General features: G+C 47.5%; 1 protein-coding gene across 1 annotated transcript in view; it reads right to left on the minus strand.

Annotated features, from left to right (window-relative positions):
• Positions 1-24,639, minus strand: part of sema6a (sema domain, transmembrane domain (TM), and cytoplasmic domain, (semaphorin) 6A) — a 59,272-nt gene that overhangs the window by 18,247 nt on the left and 16,386 nt on the right. Inside the window, 15 exon segments of the mRNA XM_077003498.1 lie at positions 2-38; positions 1,067-1,095; positions 1,098-1,224; positions 2,489-2,620; positions 3,311-3,348; positions 3,350-3,418; positions 3,420-3,530; positions 6,497-6,585; positions 6,865-6,984; positions 7,832-7,922; positions 10,536-10,637; positions 11,101-11,163; positions 11,697-11,760; positions 16,113-16,230; positions 16,816-16,958. Coding sequence (XP_076859613.1) covers positions 2-38; positions 1,067-1,095; positions 1,098-1,224; positions 2,489-2,620; positions 3,311-3,348; positions 3,350-3,418; positions 3,420-3,530; positions 6,497-6,585; positions 6,865-6,984; positions 7,832-7,922; positions 10,536-10,637; positions 11,101-11,163; positions 11,697-11,760; positions 16,113-16,230; positions 16,816-16,915 — 1,290 coding nt within the window. The 5' untranslated portion in view covers positions 16,916-16,958.

Here is a 24,639-nt window from a genome sequence, read left to right on the forward strand (position 1 = left end):
CCGCGGCGTTATCCACCGCTATGCGAGTGAGCCGATATCTGGAGTGACAAGGGGGAGGGGGGAGAGAACAGTATGAATCAGGAAAGAAAAGTGCCCGACGATTCTGCGATTTAAAAACGTTCGTCTCTGCTCTCGCTAAAGAAATTAGGCCGTTATCTAGTGGCCATTGCTCCAATTACCACGCTTATCTCCATGTTAATCAAATGTATGTATAATTTTTAAATCAGTATGCAAATACACTTTCAAGGTAATTAAAGCTGGTGAGATGGAAATGGTAAGACAAATAAATTATCCAGGATTTTTCTTCATCTTTGCAAATCTCTTGAGTCTACAGAGGGATATATGAGAACAGGGAGGGAATCAACATGAGACATACCACAGCAATGTTTCTTCAACGATTGAAAGGTTCAGCAAATTTACACAGACCTCATTAAGGAGTGTTACTGTAAAAGATATCAGGGAAGTGACACAAGGGGCGTTCTTCTCACAGTCTGTTAGCGTTTGATTCCTTCTTTAAAAACAAGGTCAAATTTTGTGGTCTGACCTGAGAATCTTAGACTTCTTTATAGGTTCTGCCTGACAGGAAGATCCTGCTTTAGAAATGGACGCTATTGTTCTAATTTGCTAGAAAAAGAAAACCCATGAATTCAACCATCTCCGCTTCAGGGCAGAGTTGAGATGAAGTCTTATTCCAGATTCTGTTTCCAGCTCACTTCCTACATCTGAAGAATAGGCAGCTCCATACTGGTGAAATAGATATTCCAACCCCCCTGCCCCCAGATACTAAATGAATCTATTCGAGGGGCGCTTAGAGTCTGAATTTGACTGGGCCACACTTCTGCATTGCAAATGACAGGATCCATTGCCAAAACGAGCAGCGATTATCATACAGAAGAGAAGCCATTAATCCACACATAACATTAGAAATGAATCATTATATGGAGTTATTTCAGGGTGATCTGACTAGTCCTCATTCAGGATCCATACGCTATACACCAGGAGGACCAGAACTATGACCACCGAGGCCCTGCAAGCAGAAGAGAGCCGGACCCGCGAGGCTGCTCACCGGACCATGGTCTTCAGGAACCAGGGGCCGGGTGGGCAATGGAGGGCACTGCCTCGTCCATCAGAGGGTGCATCTTGATGAAGTTCAGAGTGTCGTCTGGAAATTCGTTGGAGACCTTGTATCTTTCTGCTGATGACGTTCCAGCACAGCAGCCAGGCCTAAAGAGATAGAGAGAGGAGGGAGGGAGATAGGGAGATGGAGAGAGAGAGAGGGGGGTGGGTGGGTGGTGGAGATAAGGAGATAGAAAGAGAGGGGAGAGGGGGGTGGGTGGTGGTGGAGATAAGAGATAGAAAGAGAGGGGGGGGGGTGGGTGGTGGAGATAGGGAGATGGAGAGAGAGAGAGAGAGAGAGAGAGAGAGAGAGGGGAGGGAGGTTAACGGGAGGGAGAGAGAGAGGAATGAGAGACAAATGGAGAGAGAGAAAGGAGAGAGAGACTGAGAATCACTTGAACTGATTGCGCTGGATTACCTGAATTACATGAATTACACTTAAGGGCATTACAATATGAAACATTTATATTTCTAGTGTGCTTTCTGTCAAATCACAACATTTCCAAATATGGCGTTATGGAGGAAACATGTAGTTTTATTGTAGTTTGTGCTAGTTGGATGTCTTTCATGTTGTACTGGCTGACTAAGCTTTGCTCTGAGTACACAAGCAACATATGGTGCCTTTCCTCTTGAAGAACAAGCACAGATCAGACGCAGCGTACATGGGCTGGCTCACACGTGCCACTGAGGGGAAAAATAAAACGTGCATAAAAAGCTCTTGTCTTCATCCTCATTAACACCCGACCTTGTTTTTCTCCGCAAACACATAATTTTTATGTTAATTGTTGCTGCCGATACCCGTTGTTTGACATGGCGACGAACCATATGGAGGCAAGGGACATCTCTGATTCGTCTCGCCTGGATCGATGCTCAAAGTGCTATTTCAGGGGGGAATTCAAACTAGCTCACTGTGTGATAATTAGGGGTACGGGGGACAAAGATTGACCAGACTGGCTGGTGCTTTTGGAAAATTGGTCAGCCATCTGGAAAATGAGCTCATGCCTCATTTGCTGTTATGCTCTCACTCTCTCTCTCTCTCTCTCTCTCTCTCTCTCTCTCTCTTTCCCTCTCTCTCTCTCCCTCTCGGCACGGTAGCACGTTATTCAGAACATAACCCAAGGTGGCCATGACTCATTCATAAGGCCCACATAATGCCTTCCTAAGTCATCTGTAGATATTCGTAAGTGCGGCCGGCACCATGTACCAGAGTACCCAAACAACAACGCAACGTCTGCTAGAGCGTCGTCGGTGTCCTGGGATGCTATTGTACGCTTGATGAAAGCCATGTGCTTACCCCCATGCTGGCCCGAGTTAAGAATCTTAGCTGGGAGGGCCAGAGATAACAGGGGGAGACAGAGACGCTGGCAGGTACCTGGGCTTGGGCACCCTCTCCTCAGGCACCGGCGTCCAGGTGGAGTCGGGCGACTTCTGCTCCTTGAAGCGTCCGGTGAACGCCGCGGCGATGTCGGCCATGTCGTAGGCGCACACGGCCGAGCCTGGAATGCTGGGACGAGAAGACGCACAGCAAATCAGCCGCAGGCACCAGAGGCCGCACCAATCACAGCGCCCCGAAACCCTGCCCCCCCGCCCCCTTCACAACAAGCCCACATTTGGAGGAGCGCATTGTAAAAAAGGCTCACGATAGCTACAGAGATGGAATTCTGTTAACGTCGGTGGCCAAAACTGTAAATCTTGGTAATAAGGCAGAAATTCTCGGCCGCGAGGCAGAGCTGGCTCCGTGTCAGAGCAGCCGTTCAGAAGCGATGACTAATGGGTCCCCATTGTACAGCTGAAACTTCCAGTCAATAGGAGTTCATTCTCTACGCTTTGATTAACTTTGAATATGGCCCTAACCGAAACCCTCATTGAAATTTCTTAGTTGCGTGGCAGATTTTAATGCCCATTAGGCAAGCTCAATTGCACTGTCACAAGCAATTGGTTTATCTCCTTAAAGCGCCATAACACGGGGACTGGCGGAGAGCGCCGAGCTCTTCACCAGCGCGGCGATTCTAATTTAGATAAAGGAGTCGAATGCGAGCTTGGTCCTCCATTCATTATTAATAGTAAACTCAAAAGATACTTCCTCCAAATATTGTGGCTCCACATTACGGGCTGACGTGTGTTGGCGGGGTTGGGGGGGGGGGGGGGGGGGGGGGGAATTGGACGTCAAGGTTATAGCCAAAACCGTGCACACCTGTTGTACGGCGTGGAGAAGGTGGCCATGACCACGTTGGCGTCCGTCGACGTGGATGACGCCGGTGACGGCCTGCAGGATGTTGAAGTAGAAGTGGGAGTCGCCGGGGGATGGAGCAGTTGAGGCGTGCCTTCAGGAAGGACGTCCACTGCTTCTCCAGCACACGCTGAGAGCCGCCCCGGTCGTTCTTACACACCCGCGCCACCCGCGGGAACACCACCTGGCACAGGGCCCAGCACACCCCGTCACTCACACGCCCTCACGCCCTCGAGCGCCGGGGTCGCAGCAGCACGCAAAGACAAAACGCACCGCACTAATACGCGCTTTGAGAGTAAATCAGATGTCCATTGTGTTTTGGTATTTATAATTCAATAATACATAGAATATGTGTATTGTTGGACGTTATATGAACTTGTCTGTACAAATATTTTTCTTTCGTTTTGGGCCTTAACAGTCCGCCAACATAGCACTTAAGACCTCGCACTAGCAGAGCAACTTAGCTGTAATTACAGTAATCTTTCAAATCCATCTGTACTGTAAGTGCTGAAAGCTATATTTACAGTAGGTGAATACACTACAATTAGTCTCCAGCCACAGATCACCCAGCATGCAAACAGCACGTAGCACACGGCCTTGAACGAGGAATGACAAAAACTGGTAAATGACACTCAATAAGTTAATTCACTGTAATTCTATCTGGTTTTAAAGTTCCTTATTTAATTGCCAATAAGCTTTAGGTATAGTCGAGGAAATAGGGAGTTATTTTGGGACTTCAGACCTAGAGTTTAGACAATGTCTAGGGAGTTCTCCGAGTTATTTTTAATCTGTCCATCCTGAGTGTGTTTTTCCATTTTGAAAATGACCCCTCAGAGAACACCCCGCCCCCCCCCCCCCCCCCCCCCCCCCCCCCCCCCCCCCCCCCCCCCCCACCCCCCCTCTCACAGATTTGAGATGGTCACTTCCTGTTTGCTTCCTGTTTTGACGGCACGTCCTGTGTTTGCTGCCCAAGTAGGAAACGCAGCGCAGCAAGCCGTGATTGAGATGACGGCGTGTCACGCACACCGTCTCCTCACACACCGCCTCCTCACACACCGCCTCCTCACACACCGTCTCCTCACACACCGTCTCCTCACACACACCGTCTCCTCACACACCGTCTCCTCACACACCGTTCTCCTCACACACCGCCTCCTCACACACACCGTCTCCTCACACACCGCCTCCTCACACATCGCCTCCTCACACACACCGTCTCCTCACACACCGTCTCCTCACACACACCACCTCCTCACACACCGTCTCCTCACACACCGCCTCCTCACACACACCGTCTCCTCACACACACCGTCTCCTCACACACCGTCTCCTCACACACACCACCTCCTCACACACCGCCTCCTCACACACACCGTCTCCTCACACACCGCCTCCTCACACACACTGTCTCCTCACACACCGCCTCCTCACACACACCGTCTCCTCACACACCCGTCTCCTCACACACCGCCTCCTCACACACACCGTCTCCTCACACACACCGCCTCCTCACACACACCGTCTCCTCACACACCGTCTCCTCACACACACCACCTCCTCACACACCGCCTCCTCACACACACTGTCTCCTCACACACCGTCTCCTCACACACACCGTCTCCTCACACACACCGCCTCCTCACACACACCGCCTCCTCACACATACCACCTCCTCACACACCGCCTCCTCACACACACCACCTCCTCACACACACCGCCTCCTCACACACACCACCTCCCTCACACACCGTCTCCTCACACACACCACCTCCTCACACACCGTCTCCTCACACACACCACCTCCTCACACACCGTCTCCTCATACACACCACCTCCTCACACACCGTCTCCTCATACACACCACCTCCTCACACATCGTCTCCTCACACACACCACCTCCTCACACACCACCACCTCCTCACACACATCGTCTCCTCACACACACCACCTCCTCACACACACCGTCTCCTCACACACACCACCTCCTCACACACCACCTTCTCACACACACCACCTCCTCACACACCGTCTCCTCACACACACCACCTCCTCACACACACCGTCTCCTCACACACACTGTCTCCTCACACACCGCCTCCTCACACACCGCCTCCTCACACACACCGTCTCCTCACACACACCACCTCCCTCACACACCACCTCCTCACACACACCACCTCCTCACACATACCATCTCCTCACACACACCACCTCGTCACACACACCGCCTCCTCACACACACCGTCTCCTCACACACACACCGCCTCCTCACACACACCACCTCCTCACACACACCGTCTCCTCACACACACCACCTCCTCACACATACCATCTCCTCACACACACCACCTCCTCACACACACCACCTCCTCACACACACCACCTCCTCACACATACCATCTCCTCACACACACCGCCTTGTCACACACACCGCCTCCTCACACACACCGCCTCCTCACACACCACCTCCTCACACACACCACCTCCTCCTCATACACCGCCACCTCCTCACACACACTGCCTCCTCACACACCATCTCCTCACACACACCATCCCCTCACACACCGTCTCCTCACACACACCGTCTCCTCACACACCGCCTCCTCACACACACCACCCTCCTCCTCACACACCGCCACCTCCTCACACACACTGCCTCCTCACACACCACCTCCTCACACACACCATCCCCTCACACACCGCCTTCTCACACACACCGCCTCCTCACACACCACCTCCTCACACACACCGCCTCCTCACACACACTACCTCCTCACACACCATCTCCTCATACACACCACCTCCTCACACACACCACCTCCTCACACACCGTCTCCTCACACACCGCCTCCTCACACACACCGCCTCCTCATACACACCACCTCCTCACACACACCACCTCCTCACACACACCACCTCCTCACACACCGTCTCCTCACACACACCACCTCCTCACACACCGTCTCCTCACACACCGCCTCCTCACACACACCGCCTCCTCATACACACCACCTCCTCATACACACCACCTCCTCACACACACCACCTCCTCACACACCGTCTCCTCACACACACCACCTCCTCACACACCACCTCCTCACACACACCGCTTCCTCACACACACCACCTCCTCACACACCACCTCCTCACCTTTCCCATGCTGTTGTATTCCATGGCAATTTCCCGAAAGAAGAAGTAAATGAAGTCCCCGTAATCCACAGCCTGGACAAAGTAAGGCTCTGCAATAAACACGTAAAGACAGGATAAACACACGCACACTCCTACACCTTGACCCTGGTTTTCCTCAACCCCCCCCCCCCCCCGAAACAGCACAATCCCAAACAGGAAGAACAAAAGACTAAACTTGATATAAGTGCTCTATAAACTAATGCAAGGCCATCTTTGTATCAGCAGGCCAGACAAAGAAGAGGAAACTCTCCTTAACTCAGCCCAAACAAACATAATGCTCTTAAAAAAAAAAAACACGCTATCTCAAATCGCTGCCGTCCTCCGCTCACCTTTCAGCCATTTTGAGTCGTGTTTGACTGTGCGCAGGGTCGGACTGTCTCCCAGGCTGCGGTAAATGACAGCGTCGATGGCCAGAAAGTCGGTGACCGTGGCCGAGTACAACTTTCCATCTGCAGAAGAAACCAAAAGAGCCGGGAAGGAGTGTTCCCATCAGCCGTGGTGAGCACACACAGGCCAAAACCTTCCCACCGCTCCAGCACACGCAGGACCGCAGAGCCCAAACCAAAAGACAGCGTGGTGAAATATCACAGTGACAAACTCCTAGTATCCACAGACCTAGTATCCATAAACATATTCTCTTCTCTCTCTCTCTCTCTCTCTCTCTCACTCACTCTCTCTCATACACACACAGTCAAAAGTTCAAAGGAAAAAGCTGCAGATGATACTTGCAATTAAAGGAAAACCTAATGAATCATCATCAGTGGTTTGCTCTGCTTTGGCAAAACAAAACAATATGATGGCAGTATCGCAATTAGCATAACTCTGACTATCATTGGGAATGAATCACTTTCACAGGCCTCAAACTGGAAGCCTTTCTCAAGCCACTAATGGGGCGTTGACTCATCTGGGTTTTCCATCTTGGGAGATATTTTTAATTCCCATATTTTGGGGAGGATCCCCCATTCCCCACCCCCAATACCACAATAGTTTCATGTGTTTCCAAAGCAGCCACAGGCGAAAGCCGGCAGGCGGAGGGATCGTCCCAGAAACACAAAGAGCGACTGTGGCAGGATGAGCTCAGGCCCCTCGCAGGTCCTCCGGCATTCCAGGCCAGACAGCCTGCGAGGTCCTTCTGAGTTCCTGGTGTGCTTCGAGTCCAGAATTTTAATAATCCGTGTTACTGTTTAATAACTGTGGTATGTCTTGTAGTCACCACTGATAACCAGCTTGCATGAAAGGCTGAAAGAAATATTCCATTAGCCATTTTCCCCCCACAATACTGTATCATTGGCTCACCAGCAAACAAGGCAACATTGGCGTGTTTGGCGTCATAAGGACATCGGGCCATTCCGCTGATCTCTTCTCCGTCGGCTTCCAGGCTGTCCGTCTAGGGAGAGAGATGGAGGGGTCAAGGGTCAGCTCCACCCACGTGGTACACAGTGCACACCTCTTCACCTACACACTCTATATCTCTGCTGTTCCGATCACTGTCTACAGCCAACTTGATGTAAGAAACCAATAATAAATGTGAGTCAAAGAAAGCTAGTCAACTGTGGGAAGAAAAAGGTCTGTTTTAACTAGTGTCTAGAGATGTGCTTCCAAGCTGATTATTGTACAGTGATTTCATAAAAAAAAAAAACAACAACAACTTTATGCTCTTGACAAAAGCTGAAGCTTGCTGAAGTATAACTGTGCTCACCTCCCCTTCTGGCTTCTAAACAGGTCATTTTCCTTTCTATTTTGGTGGAAAGAGCTATCATCTAGCCACTGAAAAAAGGTCACCCCCAAGACTCTGCTGCATGCAGAATTACTGCTGGGGAATATGAAATATCAGTCAGTGACACCCAGAGTCTAATTAACATTTATTACAAAAAGGTGTTAAGCAAAAGGAATCTTGGACTCGGGTGCACTGGGTAGGGAAGAATGCTGTTCCCATGAATCACTGCCCATCTTATAAAAAGACTTGTTTGTTTGCTTGTTTGTTTGTTGTTTTACGATATGTCCCCAGACGTTAAAACCTGCCTGGAGCTGTGTACATGAGGGCCGTGCTTATCTGTTGGATCAGACTGTGGCACTAACCTCTGCTGTTTTTAAGGCCATCTTACAAGCCTGAGAACTATTCTTGACTTTTCAATAGAGGAAGACGCTCATAGACAGTGCCCACATATACGAGGTCAGCTTTGCATCTTACAGCAAGGAGGGACTTATAAAAAATACCCTGTTGTTTCGTCTACTTCATCATCCTACTTACTTCTCTTGAAGGAGGACTTTGACTGATAACCTCATTAATTCTATCAAAACAAGGAATTTTGCCAGAAATCTAGGCACAGCCTCACACTGCCTAGCCAACACTTCAGTAGACGAATTGTGGGAGGTGCATCATATTACACCAATCGGGCCATCATTCACATATATACAGTTTCCAGAACATATTAGAACCCCCCACCCCCAATCTCTTTGTAATGACTGTGCAAACTTATTTCATTCCCTTTGCCAGTCATTAGGTAGGAACAGCCATACCACCTGCATCTTGCCGCTCTCCTCTCCCTCAGCTCCGCCCGGCAACAGGTGATGTAATCCACACCAGCCATATATCAGGCAGCTGAGAGAGGCTTTAATACACAAAGACCCGCTCGTCTGTTCTGAGCCCGGTCTGTGGCTGCCAAGGTGTCTGTCTGAGCTGTCCCGAGGGCACGCCGAAGCGCAAGTGGGCCGCAGATGGGCCCTCGGGAGGGTGGGGGTGGGGTGGGGGTGTTTGTGGGGGAGGGGTTTTTGTGGGACAGGAGGGAGGGGCTATGTAGCAGCAATGCCATTCAGCAGAACATTTGTCCAGTGGACCTCCCTCCTCTGCTCTCTCTCAGAGGTTCTGATTAATGTGGGACGAGTTTGGCCCTGAAACAGAAGCCCTTTTCAGAGCCGTCACACCGGGAGGATGGAAAGGCAAAAGGCTGGCCAACGTGGACACACATGCACCATCCGACTACAGCACCTCAGAAGCAGGCACACCCAAGGGCTCACTGGGGCCAAAGATCTGCAGGGGGGAAATATGTGGGCAGCTTCTGCAGCTCCTGGCAAAAGGTCTTCAGACTCTTTTGAACAAGTTTGTTTTTTTATTTTTAATAGGAGGGAAGGTTAATACACAGCCTTGGATACATTCGAAGATTATTATTCTATATTCTATATCATTTAAATGACTAAATCACATTCCCTTAAACAACTGTTTCTATGTGCATTGTCCTCAATAAAGCCCCATCAAAAGACTTCATGCCTACAAATTCCACTAAAATAAATGCAACAGAGGAAGAAAGCAGGGTTCAAAGGGCAACTCTACCAGACTCTAGCCAATGAAAGGACCTAAAGCCTAAAAAAGACCATTCAACACTCACAAAAAGGAGAGAGGCTGGTGAGAACATCTCGGCGACAACTACGAGCATGTCGCCCAAAAAAAATCTGCATTTAAAACAAACAAACAAAAAAAAAAACCCCATTCATTAGTGTCACTGGCTAATGCGTGCACCTCAAAAGGTGCATAGAGGAACGTCCCGGAGAACATCTTCTGGGACTGGCGCAGAACATCTGAAAAAATGAAAGGGGCCTCTCGTCATGCCGTTTCTCTAGCTGGTGGTTAATGTTTTTTTAATTTCTTACCAAGCCAGTACAAGTTCTCGCATGTCTTCCCACCCCCACCCCCACCCTGGCCGCCTGAGCCGATTCTCCTCTGATAAATATGTCAAAACAAACGATGAACACTTTCACGTCTGACCAGACGCGGCGTCAACATGACAGCAGCTAACACTAGCCACCCGGGTCTCAGCTGGCCCTCAGTGACACTGCCGGCCCACACCTGCAAATCACTCATGTGGCGGTAATCCATCACAGTCCGCTGCTTCCTGCGCTTTGGCTGCTACAGTATGTCACCGCCTCATTGAGCTGTTTGCATACCAGATCCACGGAGCATTCCGACTGAGCAGAAAGAGGTCGTGAGAGAATGGAACAATACCTTGTATGTTCGACAGGAGGGGTTAAAAGCATTCGTTCCACACACAAACAAGGTGTCATCATTCTGCTGGAGGAGAACCTTGATGAAATTGTGGCACTCATCCTGGGAATGAACATGGGAGAAGGAGAGGTTCAGGCCACTTCTGCTCCACTGAAAGAGCTCAGAGGACGTGGAAAGCAACATTTTGTATGCCTGGGTAATCTAAAATGCTTTTTATTTATTTATCACAACCTACTTTTATGGGAAACATTTGCTTGCTACAACATTTTGCAGGCTATAAAAGGGTTGGTCTGGCTGTTTCAAAATTTTGCCTCTTTATCACCCTTTATTTCAGTCCATTAAGTTACAATCCATTACTGATTATACCATTACAAGTTCCAAATGTATAACTATAGAAACAAGAGTTTCTCCCTTGCATCGAGTTACATAATTGCATTATGCTGGACCTAAAAGCATTTATTCAATTTGGGACCATCAAGTTATCCCAACAGATTTTGCGTTATAACACACGAAACACACACATGCACATGGAGACGTGTACACACACATGCAGATGCCGGTATACCTTATGCTTTCCTTTCATTCTGCAGGTGTCCACGTCAGCTTGTCTGGATTTCCATGTCAGTTTCTGTTGAGAGGAAATCGATGGAGAATCAGTAGTGATCTACTGAGGCTTTACGCCGAGGAACGGCTCAGACCGAGCCGGTACGGGCGCACTGCCTACCGCATTATACTAGATTACGGCCTTCTCTCAGTGGCCCCCGGGTCAAACCGGCCGCCGGTACAGGGGGGCTTTGTGAGCCTCAGAACGCATTTACAGACCGCTAATTGATTAAACACTGATGCTAAACTGTTGCCCTTGGTTAATCAATCTGGAGCTCGCTCTCCTCCGAGCCCCGGATCAATCTTGTTGTTTTACTGTTGTCTGGTGTTGGAAGAGCGTGCAGGCTAAACAAGGCGCCCATAAATCTCCAGTCTCCCTCTTTTTAGGAAGGATGACGCATGGCGCTGACTGCTGATAGGATAATGTGCTTAGCGGGGCCGTGGTGCTGGAATGTGTCCCATCAGAGCGTGGCTCAGGTTACTCTGCTGCCAGGTAATTGCTGGGGAGGGACAGATCATGTCCTGGAGGACAGTTCGATGGGGGACGACGACACTCACCTTGCTGAAAAAGATCTCCTCTGCTCCACCGGTTGTGTCGATGTCCACCGTATATATGTGATCCCTGTGAAGAGCACAGACGTAATTCATTCCGGGCAGAAAACCCGGAGAAAACCGATGAGAGTCTGGTAATGTTTTAATTGCAGTGCACTTTTGGTTACAATAGACTACGCATCCACACTGGCAGACAGGGGGAATAAGGATTTCAAAGTACTCCAACCCCCACAAAGCCACTCTTGTTCCTGGGGGAAGGTTGTGCGCCGGTGGAGGGGGTGCTAAGTCATCGAGTGTGGTTCAGGTCAATTAAGTTTGGTGCTCAACCACAGGAAATCAATACCAACACTCATTAAAACATGAGACAAGGGTTATGTGTTTCAACTGGTTATGCTTCCATCACTACCAACATATGGTATACATAAACTCATGGCTTAAATGACCCTTGCCAAAACCTGCACTTTCTGTATACACAGCAACTTTTAGCACATATTGAACGGGAGAGCTTGTAGAACTGGGAGTGTTGCTGTAAATTGGTTAATTTGTTTGAAATTTTTTTGCAAATGTGTTTTTAATCAGAGTGCCTCGTCGACATCTTCAGAGTTCAGTTTAATTATATCTAACAACCTGCACAGTGGCTTGCATTCTCATTACCCAAATGTAATAAAGTCTGGAAGAGAAGCCATTTCTGAAATGAATCCATTTATGCAAGTTTCCTGGGGCTTGGAAGAATCCAGCTGGATAAGCCTCTTCCGAATTATGTTATCCAAATTCTCAGTCAGAGCCCAGTAATTAATCATACATGTGTCAAATTTCAAACAGTTCATAGTCTCTACTGAATGTCACAGAAGTCTGCAGAGAAAAGGTAGATATTCTCACTCTTAGCTGCCTTGGTTAAATGGCAAGTCCTACATAGTCTCAAGCCAACAAATTGTCGTGTTATAAACGGTTTCATTACACGGTGCTCAAAATGATTCGAACCGGTCAAGCAGATATGGCCATGGTAGTCAGTGGTAACGGTGGCCGCTGATATCAAGTCGGGCACTGGGTCCCAGTGGCTGGATAAGTCATTCTAAAACTAATGGAGAATAATTGCTCCTACATTCACAAAAGAAAAAAGCTAACTCCCCATATCTTGGCTAGTTTTAAATGCATGCAGCCGGACTCCTATTCCATGCTAAAAAGCAGTGGTCAAGATCACCGACACGCCACTTCTAGATTACAGAAAGCTAAACCCCAGGTGATCCTAGATCACATTTCTGTGGAGTAATTGAGCTCCAATCCTAATGAATTTCAATTGGTGCAGGTAAGGTGTCTTCTCAGTTGACTGTCCTCCAGTTCATTAATGAAATTCCATTCTACCGAATAATTACAACTGCTGAGGATCCACTCTGACATCACTGACTGACTGAGCTTGATGCTGTTAAATCATTAAGTGAAATTCAAAAACCGATCCTGATGCATTACATAAAGGTCCGTTAAATATGAGTGAACAAACATCATGTCCTCTTGCTGTAAATGTAATACTGAACTGCAAATAAATAGAAATATAAAAGAAAAAAAGGCCTAGAGGAGTAAATTAATAGTACCTAAAAGCATTACAGCTTTATTAATCGTGCATTTAAAATGGTGTGTTTCAAATGGTCACCTGACCCTCAAGGCCTCCACATTGTTCACATTGTCACTGCACATTCTCTGTTCAACCTCTCCTGCGGTGAGGAGATAAGGCAGCCGTCAGCAACACGTGAGACTAATAACATCCAGCCTTCGCCATGTTGCTGTGGTCACTGTGCAAACGTGACCCGTAGGAACAGCGGCCGCACCTGTGGCCACGTCAGCGTGAGATCCATTCTGACCTCCGGCCGGCACCGGGCATCCCCGGCCCTCCTGGCAAGAGCGGCCGAGGATCGCCGTGCCAACGTGGAAGTCGGGCTCCTCCACCAGCTGTAGATCGTCACGAGCGCGGAGCGCCGTCGGAGCCGAGCATGCGAGGTTGCGGGCCGGCCAAGCAAAACAAGGGCTCAGGGAGCTTGTCGTGAGCAAACAAACGAAGCCTCGTGTGCCGGGGTGTTACGGAATCTCACGTATCGGCTCACTCTGAGAGCCGGGGCATCGAGGTGCGTTGGACTGGCCGCAATGCATGTGTCTGTGTTTGGGGTGGGGTGGGCTTGAACATCCACCAGCTGAACAGAGAGGCTTTGTGTTGAGGAATGTCGTTTTCATAACACCCCGCTTCTTTCGGGGGCGACTATAGGGCAGTATGGTCCATCTGGTGGCCCTTTGTAAAACAATCTCCCTCTTGAACGGACGAGTTGGGGGGTGGGCGCTGGACGGGGGGGGGTTGGGTCGGGGCCTTCGTTAGTATGCGCCCCACACCTTTGTGACACACATTTATGGGTCACAAAAATAAATAAATAAAATACACAAACATCCCCGTTACACCCACTGCCTTAATAACCAGGCCATCGCGGTACAGGGTGTCGCTGCACATTGGCTGCTTCAACCTTCCACACTCCACATGCTCACATGCACACGCACACTTACCCACACACACACACACACACATTCACGCTGGGCAGGTGGCAGCACCGTTAAGGCCGAGGCGGGCCGGGCGCCGTTCCACCGTCCGTGGTAATGGGGCTGCGCGTGGCGGAGGCCTGGTCAGCGCTCTGGTTTGCGGGCGGCGGCGGTCAGACTGAAGGAGCGGCCGTGGGCGCGAGCGGCGCTTGCCTCCGTCAGAGCGGAGGAAGTGTAATCCGCATCATTAGCCCGACAGGATTTGACGCCCGCGGGTGAAACCGTCGCGCTAGGCGGCCGCCGTGGGCCGTGACGAAGAGGGGCGGGCCGCGTCCTCCGGAAGGAGGGTGGGAGCGGTTGCCATGGCGAACCGTGGACGGGGCAGAGGGAGCGTGCACGGCAGCCTGGGCGGGGCATCGTGGCCGACCGCTATCTGCTGCCAGCCGGCGTCCCAGTGGCCAGACGTGGGTGAGGAGCTTAACTGGGCTAAGCTGCATCTTATGCTCGCCTTCAGCCTCTTATAACTACGCATGGATTTTGCCAGCCAGTTCACATAAACATGGGGCAAAACATGCACTCTGGGGCATTTGCACTGTGAGCCCATGGCCTAATTTCCCAGCAGATACGGGTGAGCCCCGGCTACCCAAGACATGTCAGCTATTCTCTAAAAGGCAACTCGCAGCTGAGATGCTAATCTCAAACCTCTTATGCAATAATGCAACTCATGAAATACGTTCTTTAAATTTGCATTCAAATCAAAACAAACAGTTGTTTTCAATATCAGGTACTGAACTAGGTAAGTACAATGTACCAAACTTTGAGGTATTTCAAAGCAATTCACTGTTAATATAACGCCATCAAGATCACAATTCTATTTGTTTTAAAATTAGTTTCAAAGGACGATAGCAAGTTAATTCAGCTCTCTGGTGGTAAAATATTGTCTTCCTCCCACTAAATACTAGGCTTTACGGCATCTGGTGGCGCGTGCTTACTGCCAATATTCAAGTTTTTTTTTTCTTTTTTTTTTTTCAACCAAATCCAGTTTTGTAGAATTTTGGTCGTGGCTATGTCTGCGTGCCCTACTGTCGAGCTGGCTTGCGTTTTAATCACTGGACCTCATAACCAGCCAAATTACTTGAAGCCATTCACAAATAGCGTCTGCTTTTGGACTGCATCTCTGCTGGGCCATCTGTGGGTGAGACACAATGAACTCAATTAAAAAAAAAATCTCATGTGCAAAAGCTTGCATGGAGCAAGCCACCGATGCCTGGCCATACAACAAACATGTAGGCAATTAGTGATGACTCGCCAAACCCCAGGACCCTTATCTCTCACCGCGCGTCTGCGTCCCTGTCGTCAGGGCGCGCGCGCTCTGCTCACGGCTCTCCTCTCATCAACCTCCAGTTTTCTTTTCGCATTCGAAAGCCACCAGCGGGCACGTGCTCGACTGCGTGCTGTGGCGCTCGTGCGATACAGTAGCAGTACTGGCTGATGACACCGTTCCGTTTTGGCGGCTGTCTTTGTTGCGCGCGCCTCTCGCGAGGCGAAGCTGGAAAGCGTGATTTATTTACATTTCCACGGTGAACGATCGCTCGCGCGTCCAACCTGCCAACTGCTTCGTCTACATACTCTCTCACAACTGCCATCTAGTCGTTTTTCCCCCCATGCGGTTTCATTATGACCCTACTGTATAATTACTAGGGTAGCTATGTTGGCATACATTTGTACTGAGAATGTTTTGACAACGTGCTGCTTTATGTTATGTTTAAAGTGTATTTCGGTCAGCGGAAGAGCAGGGCTGGTTGCTATGGCCGCGTGAGAACGAGGCTCTGTTTAAACGTTGCGGTTCGGACTTTATGACACAAAACCCCCTCCGCAGAGCGCGAGACAGTTAAGCAAACTGACCTTGCGGCCACATAAAGGGTCCGGTTCGTTACGACGATCAGTTGAATGTCCAGTTTGTGCCGTTGCGTATTGTTCCTTCCTGGTTTGTGGCCAACAAACACGGGGTACTGTTTTGTATCTGAAATAAGGGAGAAATTAATAACTGAAAATAATACTGTAAATAATTCCACAGTACACAAATAGCAGGAATCCATCATATAATATGGTAGGTGAAAGGAAAAAACAAGATGGAACAGAAATATATTCTATATCTCTGCCCAACATAGACTTCTACATGAGGCTTTAAGCTTTGACGGGGAAAATAAAGGATTATCCTTTGATGTCAGAAAGACTCCATTTCAAATACCATTTTAAGTTCACATTTTCTTGTGCGCTTCCCTGGGCACTGAATCATATCTCACATTCAAACAGCACAAGGGGAGAGAGGATAGCAGGTGCGAGTGAGAGAGCGAGAATGTGAGAGAGAGATAGAGTGAAATAGAGAAATAGCAAGAGGAACCATGTGTGTGAATAAGAGAAAAGAGAGAATGACAGAGTAAAGACAGGAGGAATGTGTAAGTAAGTGAGAATGAGACAGAATGGGACAGAGATGGAGAGAATTGGAGAAAGAGAGAATAGGATAGAGGGAATGAGAGCGAATGAGAGAGGGAGGAATGGAGAGCGAAGAGGCAGAGACGTTCTTCAGCAGCTCCTGGTTACTCACAGTTGCCATGTGAAATGCTGATTGGCTCGGAGTCCTCTGGGAAGCCGGCCCCAGCGATCTGCAGCAGGGTGAAATACAGCAACAAGGCCTCCGACCTCATTGTTTCACTGCCTACTGGCTCTTGATTACTTCTTCACTTCAGCCTGCAAGAGAGGTAGAGCGAGATCCATTTCATCCTTTAGGCCCTCAGGTAGCTTAACCCAACGGCCGCACGCACATTCCAAATGTACACGCCACAGACACAGGCGAGCAGTGACTTCACAATCTCGCCTTAGCAGCGCAATAGATTAATTGGATTAGCTCAGTAATATGCGTCACAGATCGATGGCTGAGATTGGGGTGGACCTGTTGTGTTGACTTGCCCCCCCTCATCATTGGATCCCAGCCAATAGGAGAAATTAACAGGGGATGCTCATATGATTAGACCGGGAGCCAAAATGGTTTACAAAGCAGCCCGCCTTGAATTACTTCCACAGGCTGAAACCTGGGCCCTGCACCGCCGGGCGGATTTATGGCAACCTATGGCCCTGCTGATGTTTTTACTCCTCCCCGATTTTTCTTGTGCACTGTAGCCACAAATCACACCCGCAAATCGTGGCAGATAATTACTCCAGGTCCAGGGCGGAATCAGAACTGACCGTTTAATTCTCCTAAACCCGGCGCGCTGGGCGGAGGGATGAGGATTTTCTTTTTTGTCGTTAGCGTTCTTTGGACCCAGTGCAACTCCCAACTCCCCGCCCCGTTTGCGAGCCATCTCCGCAGCGGAGCAGTGCCAGAAAACAGAAGGAGAAAGAAGAAAGACAAAGTGGGAAGAGAGGAGGTGGGGGGTGGGGAGGGTGGCCGACAGAGAGATAGAAGGAGAGAGAGCTCTTTCCATGTGCCTGAGAATCCCATTCAAACTGCTGAGTGAAAACGCTATTCACTGCTCAGATTCCCTTAATAGCAAAGGGCATGCAACTGAAATCCTAGGAAACAACCTTGATGAAAGAGAGGGTAGCTCTCCAAACATACTCTCTGTGCACTTTACCTCCAAGTGCGTGCATCAAAGACTGTCTGATGCCAGATGACTGGAAAAGGGCCACAGCCCCATGCTCTAGGCCTATGACGAACCTGGGGGTGATTATGGCACTTTATACACCGTTCAGTAAACAACAGCATGGTGGCTGTACCTGCTTTGTGCCTACCGTGTCTGCAGTGGCACCGTCCAACTGCGTGATCGATGCCCCTGACGACAGGGCACGCTGTGTCAGACCTCAGGCGGGACGGTCCACTGTAAAAGTGATCGCAGAGCGTGCGCCGAGAGCAGGCAGTCGGTGTCAAATACGGTCCTGATTCAACGCGATGGTCCGTCACATTATTCCGTAACCAATTATGGCGGGTTATTCTCTCGCTCTCTCAGATGACAATTTTTTTCCCTCCGCACCATAGACTGTGCCAATTTAAGGGAACAGGCTCAAATGCAGGCATGGCTGAGGAGGTGGATGGGTTTATCTCGTTAATGCACAATGGAACGATGATGCTGTTTGAAGCGGACGCCTTATGAAGATGATGTTTACAGCCACACAATACCATCCGCACAGCATCATCTCTTAGGAAGTAATTACTACGTGCACAAAATAATTACTCCAAGGTAATTGAACAGTCCCTGAGGTACACGAAAGAGCCTCATTTATAGCTATAGAACATTTTCTGCACTAAGGTAGAACAAAAACTTGAAAAGTACCTTATTATTTTCTGTCACCAAGAAGCAGTAATTACATAACCTAGCTGATCAAAACCAAGAGTTCTGCAGAAGCGGTGGTACACAAACTGCTCTAAACATGTGAAATGCATGCTATCACCATTTTCTTCGTCGTCCAATCAATAAAACCATGAATCACTAAACTATGGTGAGCACTTAGACAGCTCCTATATATAAGCATTTGTATGTAGTGGGGGTGGGAGACATAGCTGAAGGTGAATGGGAAATAGATATTTTCCTTGAAGTAGTAAGACAGTATAAATCTGTAGTGCTTTCATATCCGATTTCAAATCCACAGCCTTAGATCCTTGAACGTATATATTAGTATTTAATCACTGGACAAAGAGCCACAGACAGAAACCTCACTGTTTCTGCAGGAAATACAGCAGGTAATTTTTATTGCTCCAGATGCCAGCAGGAAGTGTGTGGCAGGTAATAAAGCTTAACGGAAATGAGTCTGGGACATCTACACCCACACACCCTCTCTCTCTCTCACACATACACACACTTACTTCACACCTCTAAATGACTCTTAATACTCCACTGACTGTATGCTGGTACATATTTATACACCACTCCAGTAACAGAGCAATCTTAACTTTCAGCAATATCACAATTATCGCCAAACACCAAATTACTGAGCACCAACCTACAATCAGGGTAGTCACGCTATAGACTCGGACAGCGAATTTTTTAATTGACTCACAGTCTACCTATTCATGTGTAGCATCGAGGGCCTAGAAGATAAACAACCTGCTGTTGAGTGACAGAGGACTAATTTAGCGTGTTGCTGGTACCATTGTCGGAAGAGCATTGCCTCACGCAGGCGAACGCTAGCTGTAGCTAGCGGCTTCATGTGAATACCTCCAGACAAATGTCACATCAGCCTGATGATCTGATTTACAATCAGTCAGCACTTCAAAGGCTTACGACAGGTGGGCGTGCCTCCTTCTGAGCAGTTGGGCCCAGAATGAATTAAACCAGCACTTGACAATGTAGCCTGTAATTGAAATGCTGGGTCAATGAACCATTCTCATCTCGCTAAACGAGGTTACAATCATTAATAACGTCAGAAGCCGGTGAAGGTGATTTTGGAGGAGTAGAGAACATTAAACAACAAAATAATGGAGCTCACATAAATGCACAGTGAGTTATGCTGAAATTACTTCTGGGGGAAAAAAAAACTTTTGGTAGGCGGTGGGAGAGAGGAGTTTGAACCTGTGTCCTTTGTGTGGTAAAGAAAAAAAAAAGGACAGACCCCCAACTGCTGCTTCAAACAGTAGTCTGATGGAAGAATCAGGTTATGTATTTAAATACAAGAACCTTTTCTATTCCAATCAGTAGGGGCGTATAAAACGCAGTTCAATCAGACCAGAGCCCACAGCAGCCGGCAGGGACGGCAGAATAGACATTTATTAAACATAAGAGAATGGATGGCAATCACACCCTGCCTCACTGATCCGTTTATAGTATCTAGCACTCCATTCATGCTAGTACTATTCATCTGCTTTCAATTTTTCATTCAAAGCAATGGATGACAATATCAAATATTATAATGCACATGCAAACATGACAAACCGAGTGTCTCATGCATTCAATTTCCTGCTAAAATAAGAAGGAAGAGGAGAACTTAACTGCTCACATATTTAAACTGTAGGATCTAGACGTGTAAACACAGAAAGACTCCAAACATATGAATATAGAAAGAAGAGCAAAAGAATGTGGTTTAGGTTAAAGATAGACACAACGTGGCTGAAACCTAATCTGATAACACAACGTAAGTATCTGACCACATAACTATGAAATTAGTGTAAATAGACCTGCACAATTTGTAAAATATTATGTAATTTCATAATTTTGTCAACTTGAATGTAACAGATTACTGTTTGTTCACATAAATATGTGGTCAGTGTGGACACTGCCTTGACCACAAAAACAATACTGTATGCCTTGAGACGACCGATGTCCTAAGAGCACTGTATTGCAGACTTATGCAAGAAATATCGCAAGGGTCAATAGTGTGAAAAATAATAATAAAACAGGGCTGTGTAGCCTCAGTTCAAATCATTTCAGGATGACCTTAAATGGGCTCAAAGGAGCAGCAACATTGCACTTTGCTGCGTTTGCTGAGATGGTCTCAATAACAAGACACCCTACAAACTCTGCAGAGCTGGAACCCCCCCCCCCCACCTTTCTCTGTTCTAGTGCCACTGTCTTTCTGCCAAAACACTCCAAGCATTTCTGCCACTTCAAATTGTATGGTGTGCAAGGCTTTTGCCAAAGTGCAGCGCTACAAGCAAAAACCAGTACTTTCAATTGGTGGTCCAGCTAAAAGAAAAAAGAGCAAAACACACACACACACACACACACACACACACACACACACACACACACACACAAACACACACACACACACACAAAGAAACTAAAGTTACTGTTTCTCTAGTTTCAGATGCAAAAAAAATGTGTGTCTTTCCTTGCTGTGATTTCATCTGATTCCAAGATTTAGTTTAGCCTAGTGTGTTTCAATGCACTATAAGCCTCTTTTTTCCCCCATTAAACCTCCTGGACTTGTTAGATTTCAAATGCTTGTGGTTTTGGCTTTAGGTCCGTTTCTTGGCTCTGGAGAGTAACACTCTCCACTCCACTGCTAACTTGCATGCTAGCCAAGGCCGAGCAGAATACTAATGCTTTGATGGGCTGTGGGTGAGTAAGGCAACCCTCATGTCATTCCTCTCAGCTGGATATTGATGGGAATTCAAATGCATTCCAGTCCTCCAATCCAAAGGAAATTGACTACTTTCACAGGACCCTTCCAAACAGTTCACCAATGATGGCTCACTGCAACGGTCCACCATGAAGTCCAGCTACTGACAACTACGAACCTGTTCGAAAACCCCCAAAATGACCCGCGTGAAGCTGTTTGAATGCATGCGGCTCATTTGCAGGCACAGCATAAGGGGAGTCTGTTAAAAGCCATGAAGACCACAGCAGAAACCTGAATCAGACCAGTGATGTGCACTTACAGAGTTTCTGCTAATAGGATTGGAAGCTCTAAAGGCCCTACCTCTGACCTCAGCTGCATACAACCAGATCCACCAGCGGTAAATACTTAATTACATGAGCGGTCAACAAAGTAGGACTGGAGCTGTGCGCTGTTTAGCTTAATGGCAATTGTTAGAATGCACATGCAAGTCATATTAGAACAAAGCAGATTTGCATCCTGATCCCTGCTGATCTATAAGTAGCATATTGACCTCGTGAGATTTTCTGTCCCCACACAAGGATATCACTTTTTCTCGACTTCCTGTTCAATGGCTATGGTTAGTTTCAGTTCAGTTTTCAGTTATCATGCGCCACTGATTGCAAATAGCAAGGAGAAATTTATAATGCATGCCACAATATAGTCAAAAGGGTTAGATAAGTTCAGCATTTTGGATCATCTGAGCATTAATTATGCATTCATGTTAGCACAAAATATGCTAAAGGTTAATGATATGAGTGTAGTCAGTGAAATACACCAGTCTTTGGGCCGATGGGAGGAGACTCCGTCCACTAGATCCTGAAGCAGCAACGCTGCAAACTTGACCGCATCGTAAGAACTTATTACACAGGATAATAGCGACTGTAACCACCCATGACACTAATTACGCATGCTGTTGACAAATAACATGCATGCTGCGTATCTCCATGGAACCAAGGTCTTCAACCGCAACGGAAGAAGATATGCAGCCCAAAGGGAAAATTTAAGCTCAACAGTGGTAAATAAGGCACCATCTACATGGACGTTTGCTTTACAACACATCATGCCCATTGCAACATCCCTCTCTCTTGGGAGTTCCAATATATCTTTCTCTCCCTGGAGATCCTACAACTCTGAAAGAATCAAAAGCCTGGGTCAGAATGTTTCTCTGAACTGTACATTCGGTGACAAGGATTTGGCCGAGGTTTGAGGTTTTTGTTACCTTTGTCCACGGAAATCAGGACTAAAATCACGTACTGCTCACTCGGCTTACGGCCAAATGACAGCTCTTCAATATCTAATTTTCATTGCTGTGTCAGAAGACATTTTTGATTACCCAGACCTTATATCAGCGCTCTCATGCAATTTTTCTAATGGAAATTTCTCATTAATTTAGCGGAGCCATAGATCACTGGTATCTATTTCTTTCAAAGGTTAAGAGGAGAGCTATTGTGTAGCTGGGAGGTAAAACACAAAGCAAAAAACAAGCACATAAATTGAATTGGGGAACGATTACGTGAGCTGAGATCCAAAGTAAAAGCAGCCCACTGCAGCCCATTTGTTAGACACTGTAATTCAATTTCAGCCACTCTATAATTGGTGCTAATTTGAAACCCTTGTGCTCACTGTGTAGAAATGTAAATAAATGCTGCATGGAGACTCATTTTCATTCTCCTCTGCCCAAGGAATGCAGAACCAATAGAAAGCTATCAGGGAACGTCCTCTGTGAATTAAGGTCTGGAGTTAGGCAGTGCTAAGCGTGCACTAAATTGCTTGCTTCGTGCCGTTCAGTCTCATGTACAGACTTCGGTCTGGACATATAAAGTGCACAAATGATTGGTCACATTATTAGAATTTGTCCATGCTAACATTTTCGGAGCACTAAAGGCAAGATGCTGCCTCCTGGCTCAGAAGTACAGGGGAAAAAAAGCCCAAAAGGCATGAAAACGAAGCTGATTGAGACTGCATGTGAGAGAGAGGACCTATCTCTCACAGACACAACTGCTCCGGCACGAAGGAAACTCAGACCTGTCAGCAACAACCCAGTGTAGATTGCCTGGCGTGAGGATTACGGATCCTTCCAGTTAAAACCCTCGCTAGGCGCAAAATAAACAGCACAACTGAAGGAGCTTATACCCCAGACTCCGCCGACTATATCCTGATATTGCAAAGTGGAAGTTTACACTTGAGGCGTGGGGGGGGGGGGGGGGGGGGGGGGGGGGGGGGGGTGTTTGTGTAGCAGCCCTAAAGGATCCCTGATCGCAGAACAAGTCCCTTTAAAGAGCTCACCATGTGAAAGGCCTCCAAAATGCTTCGCACCAAACAAAAAATTCAACCATCTAACTTTTTAATTATTATTCAGACAGGGCAGAAAGTTATTCCCAGATAAGTGATGACAACTTGCTTTTACCTTTATTATTAACATAATGTAGGACTGATTAACTGTCACACACTATATCACGAAGAAGATAACCCACCACTGCTAGTCATGTGAATATTTAAAGCCATTCTCTCCTGAAACATCCAAAATGTTGGAAGTACCATTTGGGCAGAACGTTATAGTTGCAGTGCATTACAGCAAACATCCCCCAAAAAAAAAATCCAAAAAAAAAAAAAAAACTAAATAAAGTCAACTCAGTCAATTTCACACCCCAATTTCACATTAAGTAAAGTAGTATGCAAGACAAAACACATGTTTTTATTTTCCTACCCATGAAGACTAGTAGAGGAACTAGGGTCACAAGTGCCCCCAAAGCCCATTAACATTTCATTTCTGTTCCTTCTGCCAATGCAATTTATCATCTTTGACTGAACGCTGGACCCTCTACCTCAGCCTTGAGATAAGTAGACCATCTTTGAGTCTGCTGGAGCAGGGACAATAACCACAAAGACGAGTGCAACTGCAATGAACTGTAGTGCCTTCTGTCAGTCTCACAAAGACGAACTGACGGATAGCGATCTATCCACTTTTTTTGTCTCTTTTTTTGTATATTTTAGGTTGTCAAGTGGCTTAAATCCACAAGAAAATGTGATTAATGAGTTAGCTGAATAATGTACAATGCCTTAATGGAATTGAAGAGCTACCATCTCTTAGCGAGCGCTTTGGTTCAAATATCCACTCAACTAATGAATCCAGGCAGGGAACATCAGCTGTTGTCCACTGCTGTGCTAGTGTACAGGAGAAAGACTCTTTTCTCTCAGATTCTGAGTAATAGTTCACACACAAAGCAGACAGAGCCACCAAGGATGAATCCAATGTCTTGTGTATGGCAATCAGTGTACTCTTGATACAACAACGGGTCCTAGATTCACTGGTGTCAGACCCTCAGTCTCAGTCAAT

Source organism: Brachyhypopomus gauderio, chromosome 4 (genome assembly GCF_052324685.1).
Source record: "Brachyhypopomus gauderio isolate BG-103 chromosome 4, BGAUD_0.2, whole genome shotgun sequence".
NCBI classification, from domain to species: Eukaryota; Metazoa; Chordata; class Actinopteri; order Gymnotiformes; family Hypopomidae; genus Brachyhypopomus; species Brachyhypopomus gauderio.